General features: G+C 48.0%; 1 protein-coding gene across 1 annotated transcript in view; it reads left to right on the top strand.

Annotated features, from left to right (window-relative positions):
• Positions 1-12,210, top strand: part of hydin (HYDIN axonemal central pair apparatus protein) — a gene marked incomplete at its 5' end in the record, with an annotated part of 73,563 nt that overhangs the window by 49,843 nt on the left and 11,510 nt on the right. The window contains 18 exons of the mRNA XM_084477849.1: positions 5-173; positions 650-732; positions 1,017-1,172; positions 1,766-1,880; positions 2,295-2,499; positions 3,155-3,390; positions 3,969-4,117; positions 4,327-4,522; positions 5,194-5,302; positions 5,394-5,627; positions 6,440-6,582; positions 6,698-6,913; positions 7,237-7,397; positions 7,591-7,673; positions 8,069-8,297; positions 10,111-10,293; positions 10,453-10,579; positions 11,189-11,354. Coding sequence (XP_084333975.1) covers positions 5-173; positions 650-732; positions 1,017-1,172; positions 1,766-1,880; positions 2,295-2,499; positions 3,155-3,390; positions 3,969-4,117; positions 4,327-4,522; positions 5,194-5,302; positions 5,394-5,627; positions 6,440-6,582; positions 6,698-6,913; positions 7,237-7,397; positions 7,591-7,673; positions 8,069-8,297; positions 10,111-10,293; positions 10,453-10,579; positions 11,189-11,354 — 2,960 coding nt within the window. The remainder of the gene's footprint in view (positions 1-4; positions 174-649; positions 733-1,016; positions 1,173-1,765; positions 1,881-2,294; positions 2,500-3,154; positions 3,391-3,968; positions 4,118-4,326; positions 4,523-5,193; positions 5,303-5,393; positions 5,628-6,439; positions 6,583-6,697; positions 6,914-7,236; positions 7,398-7,590; positions 7,674-8,068; positions 8,298-10,110; positions 10,294-10,452; positions 10,580-11,188; positions 11,355-12,210) is intronic.

Here is a 12,210-nt window from a genome sequence, read left to right as displayed (position 1 = left end):
ACAGGTTCTCACTGGAGCGTACGCAGCCCTCCCAGCCGGACCTGTCCTCTGTGTTCAGCGTGGCCCCAGCGCAGGGCACACTGCTGCCCCTCGAGAGGCCCACCACAGTGCACATCCTCTTCAACCACGACAAGGAAGTGTGCATTCACCAAGAGCCTCTCCTGCAATGCCAGGTTCCTCTATAGTTCCTTTACACTGCAGTTACATAACCACAATTTACACCAGCGGTTCTCATCGCCCAACTCCCTCCCCCCACAAATGCAGATGCAACAGCAAGCCAACTTTAGATTGTAGTCTTTTTTAGTGTTATTGCAAATAATCAATTGGGCACCAGAAAATAATTAATCATTTGGATGGATTCATAAATATGTTCACATTTGAGCAAATCTTTGCACCTTCATTTAAATGTCAAGTTGACTTTTATTAGTAATAATAATTATGCGACAAATCTCTCTCTATATATTTGGCACATATCAATGAACGTAAAGTGCAGGTTTATCATATCATAAAACTTTATTCTAAAGAGGTGGAGTGTGGACCAGTAGCCAGTGCTGCGTGGCCCCGGGCAGCCACCCACCCATGAGAACCACATTAATTGTAATACATTTGCTGCTCTATCACAGTCACTAACATTGTCTGTCCTTTGCAGGTAATTGAGCCTTGTATCGGTAATGGCGGCGAAGTCATAGCAATCATTCCCCTCAAAGTGTCTGTCCGGTCGTTTTTTAACAGGTCAGTCTTGAAAAGATAGATTGATTAGACAGATGAGCGCTTTAATAATCTCAAGGGGAATTTCAGAAAAGCACCCAGTATAAATATATAATATCAATCTAAAGTAACTGGTAAAGATACAAAATCGGAATCACAATGCTTACAGTTATTATTATTGATATAAATAAATATTATAAATAAATAAAAAAATAAATGTTGATTGAACTCAAGCTGAAACAACCCAAAAAGGTTGAATCTATACTTGTCTGAATTCATGTCAATGTTCATGGCATCTTCATGTTCAGGTACAAAGTCACACCTGCCAGTGAAATCAACTTTGGCCCGATGGTCTACGGCAGTAGGAGCATCCAGAGCTTCACCATCGAAAACACTGGGGAGTTTGAGGCCCGCTTCAGCATCTTCCGCATCAGCAACGGCCTGCAGCCTGTTCCACCTGGGAGGCAAGCATAGCAGAGAGACAGTTTGTACATATGCATCCATCCATATATCCTCACTTAAAGGAACAAGGTGTAGCATTGATACGTATTGTATCTTGACATACGTGAAGTATGTCAGACAAGCTGTGCAAGTTATAAACTAGCTCAGTCAAGGCTCTGGTCAGGGCTCTGGTCAGGGCTTTGGTCAAGGCTCTGGTCAGGGCTCTGGTCAGGGCTCTGGTCAGGGCTTTGGTCAAGGCTCTGGTCAGGGCTTTGGTCAGGGCTCTGGTCAGGGCTCTGGTCAGGGCTTTGGTCAAGGCTCTGGTCAGGGCTCTGGTCAGGGCTGTGGTCAGGGCTTTGGTCAAGGCTCTGGTCAGGGCTCTGGTCAGGGCTCTGGTCAGGGCTCTGGTCAGGGCTGTGGTCAGGGCTCTAGTCATGATAATTATACAGGCGCTGTTAACTTAAAACACCAATTCTCAAAGAGCATATCCCTCACTAAAAGCTGACGGATGCCTATGCTTCTATCGAATTACACTCAAAAATCAACCTTTAACTTGACCCTTTCCCCTTTAACTTGAATGTCTTTGAACATCTTGCCTGGTGGGCTCCTCTCCCAGGACTGAGGGTCCAGACGTCAGGGCCTCCTGTGAGAGCCAGCTGGCGAAGCCCCTGGCTGCTGGGAGAAAGCTGAAGCGCTCCGACTCGGTCCAGCGTGATGTGGGCGTTTTGCAGGTGAGTCTGTGCTGGGACACGCATGTTGATGATGCCATTTGAATTATCGTGATATGAAAATACAAATTGTGTACTACTTTGTAGGATAAACCATACAAATCTGTTCTTTTAAAATGTTTATTATTTATAAAATGTTTATGATTCACCTTCAAGTTGTATACAATCTGTAGGTAAATCCTGCATATTCCATTTTAAAGTGTCATGATGCCACTCTTTTGACACGGAGCACCATAAGTATCCATACTGAGGACACACACACACACACACACACACACACACTGCCATACTGATACTTTCCTATACGATACAAGTATCCATGTCCAGCCATTCAGGAGGTTTAAAGGCTGCGGTGTCCCCCCTGTCCCCTCTGTCCCGTCTCTCTGCCCCCCCACCCCCCACCCCCACCCCCTCCAGAGCCGCCAGACCTTTGGGCTGTTCACCGTGTCCCCCTGTACCGGGTACCTTCTGCCCGGGGTGCAGCAGCAGGTGACGGTGGACTGCGGGGCAGAGCAGCTGGGCACCTGGTCCGAGGTTCTGGCCATAGACTTCAGCGACCGGGACCCCTTGGACCACCCCAACGGCGCCCCCTACAGGCTGGCGGCGGAGGTGGCTGTGCCAGGTAGGAGGACGTTGCCATGACAATAGCATCGTGAGAAAGCATAGATATTGGGAATCACACATTAGCACATTAGACATTGAGTTGAGACATGAACACGCAGTTTATTAGGAGAATTACAGGGCACCCTTCCCTCCCTAAATAATAGCCTTACTAAAACGCAGTTACAACCGATTTCACCTTTCAAAATGTTCCCAATAGATTCAAATGGCTCCCAGGATGGGGTTGCCTCTCATTTGGATAAAAAAATATATAAATTGATTATGCTAAAATGGGCCATCAATGGCGTTAATATACCTTTACGGCCCGCCCAAGTAAAATCTATGTATTGGAAACACTGCATTGCAGACCAGAATGAGATGGTCCGTTGCCCATATCTGTTGTACATGGTGTTTATTCTCCCCATAGTTAGTGTCTCAACAGATTATCCAATGTGATTTACAGTGATCAGAAACAAGGAACGAGAAGTTATCTGGCTCAAGTATAGGGGATCAAACCCAGTGCATTTCTTACTATCCTGCCACACTATCCTTTACAGTCTATACTTGAATGGAGCTCTAATAGCATAATTTATTCTTTATTCTCGTCAAGTATTGTTTTATTGACCCCCACACACACACACACACACACACACACACACACACCCTATTCCCCACAGGGCTCGGCCAGGACATCAGCTCCATCTTCGAGGAGCACCGGCTGTGTCCCAGTGGGGGGCAGATGCAGTCCGACCCCTTCGCCACGGCGCCAGGAGTGTACGTGGTGGAGGACAACGCGTTCGTCTTCCACAACGTGCTTGCGGGCGGTGCCGGCGCCCGGGCCCGCTTCAGGCTCACCAACACCAGCCTGGTGCCCTGCCAGCTGCTGCTGGCCATCAAACCGGCCAGCACCAAGGTACCAGCACTGGGGGACCAGCACTTGGGGACCGCTGGTTAGGGGCTGGGCTGACTGATGACTGACAAGCACTGGTGGACACTGGTTAGGGGTGGGGCTGACTGATGACTGACAAGAACTGGTGGACGCTGGTTAGTGGCTGGGCTGATTAAGAGACAAACTAACCAGCGCTAGATTGATCAGATAACTCCCTCTCTAGGTTGAACACTACTCTCTGATACCCTCTGATTGGTCAATAGGGTCACCCAGTACTGCTGATTAGGCGTTGATGCGTACACCTGTCGTCCATTGTCCATTGATTATTGATTGAAACTGGATTAAAGGGGATTGTTACAGGGCAGGGTTAGGGTTAGCATGAACCCAAGCTGAAAGCCTTTTTAAAAGGCGGAGGTCAGGGATAGAGGGAGAGAGCGGGAGGGTGGGAGGAGAGAGGGAGCTCTGGCTGGGGCTATCAATCTAGCCTCTACCCGGACCTCTAGGATTTAAATGAGCCTCACCATGAAGGAATATCAATATTCGAGCTACATTCACAGGATTGTGAACACTTCCTTTTCTGTGTGTTGTGCTCTGCTCTGCAGTCTACCCGGGACATGGAGGTGTTTGACATATCTCCTGTGAGACTGTGCATCCCCAGCCAGTCGCACTGCTTTGCAGAGGTCTCCTTCGCCCCCCAGACCATCCGGCAGCATAAGGCTGTGTTCGAGGCTGTGGTGGACGGAGGCGCCAGGTCTGTGTTTGTGTGTGTGTGTGTGTGTGTGTACACAAAATACAATGAACTGTACATGAATAAATACATTCTGATAAGAGAGCTGTCTTTCAACAATATAATTCTGCATTATCTATTTACTTTCTATCAATTTTTCCCACCTTTGGCTCGGGTGAACATTCAACTCTTTTTCTTGTGTCTCTCGCTTGCTTGCTTTGGGCTAACTCCAGTATGATTGCGATGGTGAAGAGCAAAGCCCTGAACTTCAACCTGTTGGGAGAGGGCAACCTGCCCAGTGTGTGTGTGACCCGGCCGGCCCTGCGGGACAGCCAGGGAAACCCCGTACTGCAGTTCCGCCGGCTGTTGGCCGGGCTCCGGCACGTGCTCCCCTTGGTGCTGAGGAACGATGGCAACATGGCGGCTCAGGTAAAGCCAGCGGGAGGATTAGTTTGTGTTCAAACTCTTATATACTTATTTATTTTTAAAGACCTAGTGGTTGGAGTTGATAATGATGGTAGTATTACAGTTGTACTACTACTTTAATTTGCCATAATGATATTATTATTTATATTACTACAGTTAAGTTTACTGCAGTGTTTCTCAACTGGTCTTTCCTCAGGACCCACATGTGTCTTTGTTCATTAAGTCACAACCCAAAATGTATTTGCCAATATTGCAGTAATCAACAATGCCTACATGTACAGTCCAAAACAAAGACAACAAAAGCTGCACTGATTGGGGCTAAAGCCAATGAAAAGTCCATTGAGATACAACATTCAATGGACCTGAAATATTCATGGCCCGCTCTCTAAGGTTTGGCATATGCTTCGTGACCCACTTATGGGTCACCCCCCGCCAGTTGAGAACCTCTGGTTTAGTGGACCATATTTCTCAGGATTAAAGATTCAGGAGTTGAGTCCTGAGTAAAACACAGGGTGGTTTTGGGCAATACTATTCTCAGTACAATGCATGTTACATTTATGCATTAGCTATACAGAATACAATGCTAAGAAATCTAGAACATGAAAAAATGAAAATAGAGAACGAAATTAGAATAGAATATAAAGTTTGAGTGTTGGTCTGTGTTTAATACATAGGTCCACATCGACATGCTGGATAAACAAAGAGTGTTCACCATCAAGCCTGCCTCCGACAACACCATCAGCAGTATCAAATGCTCACCGCTAGAGGGCACTGCTGGCTCAGGTACAGCCTCACCGCCACACTGCATTCTGTTGTCTGGCCGATGAGCCCATTATTATACTCTACATGATTCCTTCTCCGGCTCTTCCACCAGAGCCCCCGCTCAGCCACAGGGCCTCCCTCCGGCTGGCCGTGGGCCAGTCGGCAGAGTTTGACGTCGGCTTTCATTCGGAGCAGCCGCTCAGCGCCAGGGCCAGCATGGAGGTGCTGGTGCAGGACAACCAGTACAACCGCACAGTGGTGCACCTGAGGGGAGAGGCCTACCGGGACATCATCACCCTGGACAACCTGCGCAGGACGGCCCATGAGGAGGGGGACCTGGAGGAGGGTAGGAGAGGGAGACGGGGTGGAGGTGATGCAGAGGAGAAGAGGGGGTGGAGGGGAGATTAGAGGAGGAGTGGGGGTGGAGGTGATGGAGAGGAGAGGGGGTGGAGGTGAGGCAGAGGATATTAGAGGAGGAGAGGTGATGGAGGTGATGCAGATGAGCTCAGAGGTGATGGAGGTGATGGAGAGGAGATTAGAGGAGACTGGTGGAGGAGATGAGGAGGAGATAGAGGAGGAGAGGTTGGAGGTGAGGCAGGGGAGATTAGAGGAGGAGGGGGTGGAGGTGATGCAGAGGAGATAAGAGGAGGGGTGAAGGTGATGAGGAGGAGATAGAGGAGGAGAGGGGGCGGAGGTGATGCAGAGGAGGTTAGAGGAGGAGAGGGTGGAGGTGAGGAGGAGAGGGGGTGGAGGTGAGGAGGCGAGGGGGTGGAGGTGATGCAGAGGAGGAGAGGTGATGGAGGTGATGCAAGGGAGAGGGGGTGGAGGTGATGCAGGGGAGGGAGACGGGTGTGACTCACCCTGGTATCAGACAGCGCTGCAGGAGGTGATCACGGTTATTGGAATGTGACATGAAGTCTGGGTATTCATGTTAGTTTGTTCTTCCCAACAAAGTTCTGGCTGAACTGAGGAGCTGGCGGGCAGTGAGGTCTAATCAGAACTGTGTTTGGAAAAAAAATCAGGCAGTCCACGTCTCTTGTATCTATCTACCCAGTATCAAACATCAATACAGAAGATGTGTCCTCAATTCTCTGAATGAATTGCTTCAACAAAGTTCTCGCCAATCTATATGTATGGATCCATCTACATCTCCTCCAGGCGAGTACGAGGCACTTGATCTGGGGGACTGCCTGGTGGGCCGTCCCTACAGAGAGTGCTTCACCATGACCAATCACAGCACCAGCACAGCCCTGAGATTCGAGTGGCCCGCCCCCACACCCAACATCACCTTCTCCCCACAGGTAATGGCAAAGAAAGTAATGCCATGACAAAAATAACATGCAACTGCAATATGAATACGTTGATACTAAGCCCACACATGTGCCCTCCTCCTCCTCCTCCTCCTCCTCCTCACAGGCAGGTCACCTCCACGCTGGCTGCTCTAAGGAGGTCTGCCTGGCCTTCTGCTCCCCTGAGCCGGTGACTCTGGCGGGCCAGTGCTCGGTGGCGAGGCTGTGTGTGTTGGAGTTTGACCGGCCCACAGAGGAGGTGGTTGACTGGGACGACCGGCAGCGCACGGCCCATTGGCCCCTGGTTCCCACTGGTGGTCCCCAGCAGCCCGCCAAGGACAAGGTACAGTATGCCCGCATGTGCTGTGATACACACATTGAACCCAAAGGGACAGTGCTCATAGACAAGGTACAGTATGCCCGCATTTGCTGTGATACACACATTGAACCCAAAGGGACAGTGCTCATAGACAAGGTACAGTATGCCCGCATGTGCTGTGATACACACATTGAACCCAAAGGGACAGTGCTCATGTGTGTGTGTGTGTGTGTGTGTGTGTGTGTGTGTGTGTCATTGCGTGTGTGTGTGTGTGTGTGTGTGTGTGTGTGTGTGTGTGTGTGTGTGTGTGTGTGTGTGTGTGTGTGTGTGTGTGTGTGTACACCCAGGTGGTGCAGGCGGAGGCAGAGCCCCCCTGCTCCGTGGTGGAGGGGTCCCAGAGGGAGCTGGAGCTGAGGGTCAGCGCCGTGTGTGACTACGCCAAGTTCAGCTGTGACGGGGAAGCGGTCCGCTTCAAAGACACCATGCTCTACCAGACCAGGGTCTCCCAGTGAGTCTCTGGGGTTCACGCGTGTAAATAATGCAGACCTTGAGGTCTCCATACAGAGTGGTCTGAGTCACACCTGAAGTAGTGCTTGGCTTATGATTTCTTTAAGAGCTGGTTGTACACTGGGACATGTCACCCAGTGTCGCTCCAGTCCATGTTGAACTGTTGGGTCCCATACACATGTCTGTGTGCCCAGGCTGCAGATGGTGAACCAGGGTGATGTGCAGCTGGAGTATTCATGGCAGGTCTTCATGGACCCAGACGACAACGATCAGAGAGGTGCTGTGGAGCTTCTATTCCATTTTACATTTACATTTGGGGCATTTATCAGACACTTTTATCCAAAGTGACGTACAATAAGTACATTTGTCAGAAGAAGGTGAAACAATATATGGCTGTTGGTACAGTAAGGATGTTTATACAACCGTGCAAAGCACTAACAATCGCTAGGTTAACCCATTCCCTGTATACAACAAAGATAGCTAGGATAAGATGCTACACAACTAACTATTATAACTAAGTACAACATACAATTAGTGCGTACATTAAGTGCAAGGATGTACAACATACAATTAGTATGAGGGTGGGGGCTGGCTATGCAGAGTCTAGGTGAACTGACACTCTCTGACTGAGATTTTCAGCAGACTGTTTTTAAGTTTTGTGATCTTCTGCAGCCGCTGTGACTCCCAGCTCCAGGCCTGGGAGTCCCGGGGGGGCGGCACTCTCCACGGCCCGGCCCTCCAGCGCCCTGGCCGGCCTCACGCGTCTCCTGGGCGACCCGGAGCTCCCTCCCTTCACTGTGGAGCCCCACGTGGGGAGTGTGGGCCCCGGGGCCTCGCAGACCTTCAGCCTCCGCTTCTGCCCTCTGGCGGTGGCCAGCTACTCGGGCAGGCTGGTCTGCAGGTAAAGGGATGTACAGTTTGGCCAGAAACAGGTGACCTACGTGGCAAAATAGTACAAATGTCAAGCATTAATTTCTCAATCAATTCCCTATTTATAACAAAAAAGGGCTTTACACAAGTAGGCCTGTCGCGATAAGCAATCAATCAAGTAATCGCTCAATTAATCGATAAATGAAAATGAGACGATAATTTTGCCGTCCGCGATAAATAAGCTTTTTTTTATTTTATTTTTTCTCGTGTCTCTCTCTATCATAGAGACTGGATGACAAGAGTTTTCACTCCGGAGCATCAGTCTCGACAGACCCCTCTCGCTTCCTTGGCGTAATGAAGAGTTAACCCTCGAGTCGTGTCAGTCACTGGTCAGCCGCATGGTCTCTGTGTGGAGAGGCGGAGCCCTTCTATACGCCCGTCTTCTGCGCGTCTTCCTAGACATTCTCTGCCAGAGTGCAGCATGAGAGCTCCGTGAGGAGTAGCAAGCCAGAGAAAACGCTAGTTGAGATTTTGAGGAATGAAAAACGAAGATGGAATTGATTTCAAAGCTGAACGCGACAGCTGCTGTGTGGGAGCACTTTGGGTTCAAACCGAATGACCGTGGTGAACCACTTAACCTGTGCAAACTGTAGAAACTAAACGCGCCAATACAACAAACATGCATCTGCACTTAAAGCATAATCATCCGATGCAGTTTTCCCAGCTGCGAAAAAAAAATACAACAGATCATGGGACGTCTCCGTCTTCAGTCCACAATCACTGGGTGTTTAGTCGACAAACACAGTACAAACAGGACAGTTCAAATGGTGCTCACTCACTGACAGTTGTAGTTCGCTTCATGTAGTTTTATTTCAATTTTATTATTGTTTTTGGTTGTTTTGTTTATTTATTTTGGATATTTAAAATGTCTGCCAAATGAAAATGGTCTTAAAACTGCAGTATTATCGCTTATGGCAATCATTTCTGGGACAATTTATCGCCCAGTAAAATTTGTTATTGTGACAGGCCTATACACAAGAGTAATGTACATGCTTTATAATACACATTCTATTAAAAAGGGACCATTCAAATGGAGCAATGTGCAAAGTGATTTGAAAATAAACAGCTATAAACTGCTACAGGGGGTAAAGAGAAATGCCAATAGGTTATGCAAATGGACCATCTAACAGCAGTATGCATACTGCTGTTAGATCTAAGGCACATCTGTTAGCCCCATCTAACAGCAGTATGCATACTGCTGTTAGATGGGCCATTTGTCTTGTGTTTTTCACTGTTGGTTGGTAGCTTAGTGGCCAGCGTGCTTGCAAGGTTAGTTTGGTCAGGGGCTTCTGAATATGTGTTTTCCTTGGATTTTGGCACAAGGGATTATAACATCTAATCCTGTGTATTAATGAAATTGTTCGCAAACGCTTAGTGTTTATGACTATTGGCTTTTGGGTTATATCAATGGTTGATAGTTTGTGTCCATGTTTAACGTTACATTGGTCATACTTTTCAGTCCTCACTCACGGTCTGATATATTCCCAGAAGGGGAGGGTCCTGTGAAATCATGGTAAACTGTAAGCGTAATTGGTTCAGAAATGTAAATGTGTGTATGTGCTGAAGAGGCGAAGGTCCCGCTGCAGTAGATTTAGCATTTTGTTTTGTTTTATGCTGACACTTCCTGATGCATCAGATGAGATGGTTGTCTTTAATTGACCCTGACACAAGTGCTGGAACACTCTTTTATCATTTGTTCTCCCACTGTGTGTGTGTGTGTGTGTGTGTGTGTGTGTGTGTGTCTGTGTGTCTGTGTGTCTGTGTGTGTGTGTGTTGCTTGCCAGCATCCCCAACCTGCAGGAGGGGATCCCTGCCCCCAGCGTGCCAGTGTTGGGCCGCTGCCTGCTGCCCCACGTCCACTTCCAGCTCGCTGACTCAGAGTACATCAGCAGGCAGCACCCCCCCCGGGCCCCCCACACCAGGGTCGTTCAGTTCCACTCCGTCGGCCTGTCCGTGTCCACCACCAGGTGGCGCTGTCTTTTCTTCCTTCAAATCATTCAGCACTTTTTTTTATTGGTTTACAGACATGTGACCGGGTACAAAAACCTTTGTCATGAAATGTAAGGATTGTGTGTGTGTGTGTGTGTGTGTGTGTGTGTGTATTTGGTTATCCGTCCATTTTCCAGGAAATTTGGCGTGATGAATCCCACCAGTCAGGCCTACTCCTTCCAGTGGGTGTGTAAAGACACGGGGCCATGCCCCTTCCGCTGTCTGACCCCCAGCGGTAGCATCCTGCCTGGGAAAAGAGTAGAGGTACGAGAAAGAGATGTCGTAATGTCAGTCCATCATCCAGAATACCATCTGATGATAAGCACGCTCCCAGGCCTCTCACCTCAGGACAGAACGCATGAATGTACCATTAAGGCAGTAGTGACTTCCGTGACTTCACATGGCTTTAGTGGCGAGAGAAAGGGAGGGACACCTCCTATAGATAATCCATTTCCGTTTTATGCTTCAGATGTTGCTTTGTCACATTGTTCAAATCCCTTTTATTAAATTGTCTGCTCATTCTTCTCGCTCAAGGGCTGTTCGCTCAAGCACACCGTTAGCTAATGTTTTATATTACTTATCGATTTTATTTTGTTATTTTATTTCATTGTATGCATTTTTTTACTTTGTCTTTCTTTTCTTTTACCTATCTATTTTATTTTATTATTTCATTTTAATATATGTGAAGCCCCGTGTATGAAATGTGCTATATAAATAAAGTTGCCTTGCCTAATATAACAGATAGGGGAAGTAAGTGAACTGGCATTTGGTTACGGTAGACTAGACTCATCATTCAGGACCGTCTCTCAGCCTCATGTGTATCAGCATTACACTCCGTCTCCCCTCCCTGGTGGGGTCTTCTGTGTGGATCAGGTGTGTTGGGAGTACGTGTCGGAGCAGCCCGGTGTGGTGGAGTCATGGTGGGTTTTCCTGGTCGAGACTTTGGGCCTCTCCGTTCCCTTCCTGCTGGTGGGCACCACCAGGGAACCACAGGTGTACCTGGACACGGCCCACCTGGACCTGGGAGACATCCTTGTAGGTCAGTATCAAACACACACACCGACCCCCACACACAAACAGAAACAGCCATTCAGTTGTATGTTCAATATTTATGGTGGGATACTAAAAGTCCAGGGTTAAATCAGGAAATACATTAAAGAGCCAGTGAACCCAAAACTGTTTTTGGGAGGGGGATAACACCTCCTTCCTCGAACTCTCAAACATAATATTTTTTAAATCTCATAAGGCTCAAATTCCAGCTGAAACAGTGGGTTCTGTGGCCCTTTAAATGTCTTGGAATATTTCCTTAAACGTTATCGCATCTGAGTACGATCACACTGCAACACAAAAATCAGCTGAGGCTTAGATTTAAGCAATAGATCACGACAGGCTGTGGTATGTTCTGATTATACCACAGTTAATGGGCGTTGTCCATCCCGATGCGCAGTGGAGGGACGGCGACCCCCTTAACTGTGGTATAATGAGCACATATACTGACTGAAGTGATCTATTGCTTTTATAAAACGGTTACGTAGGTATGGCGAAATGAAAGTCATAGACACCCTCAATTTTGAAAAAGCGAGAAAGTCTGAAAAGCATTTTTTTTAACGAATACAAAAAAGTAGTCCCTCCTGGCTGCCTGCAAAGTGTACGGCAGTTGCTATGCAACACCCTGTAGCGTCCAGAGAGAAGGCTAGGCTAGAGACGGTAGCTTGGTTCGCTGGCAATTTAGCCTACTATCGAGTGCACACCGTGTGCCTATTTCTTTACAACATTTCCACCCTCTCCAGAAATCAATATATTTTTAGGCTTCAGTGAACTATGCTATTGCTTTTATATATAAATAAACAACAGGTTAGGCGCGGAGTGATACTGAACTCTGTAAACTGAACGGG

Source organism: Micromesistius poutassou (genome assembly GCF_964030765.1).
Source record: "Micromesistius poutassou genome assembly, chromosome: 13".
In the NCBI taxonomy this organism is placed as follows: Eukaryota; Metazoa; Chordata; class Actinopteri; order Gadiformes; family Gadidae; genus Micromesistius; species Micromesistius poutassou.
The sequence above is the reverse complement of the archived record's forward strand: the minus strand, read 5'-3'. Positions and strand labels throughout refer to the sequence as shown.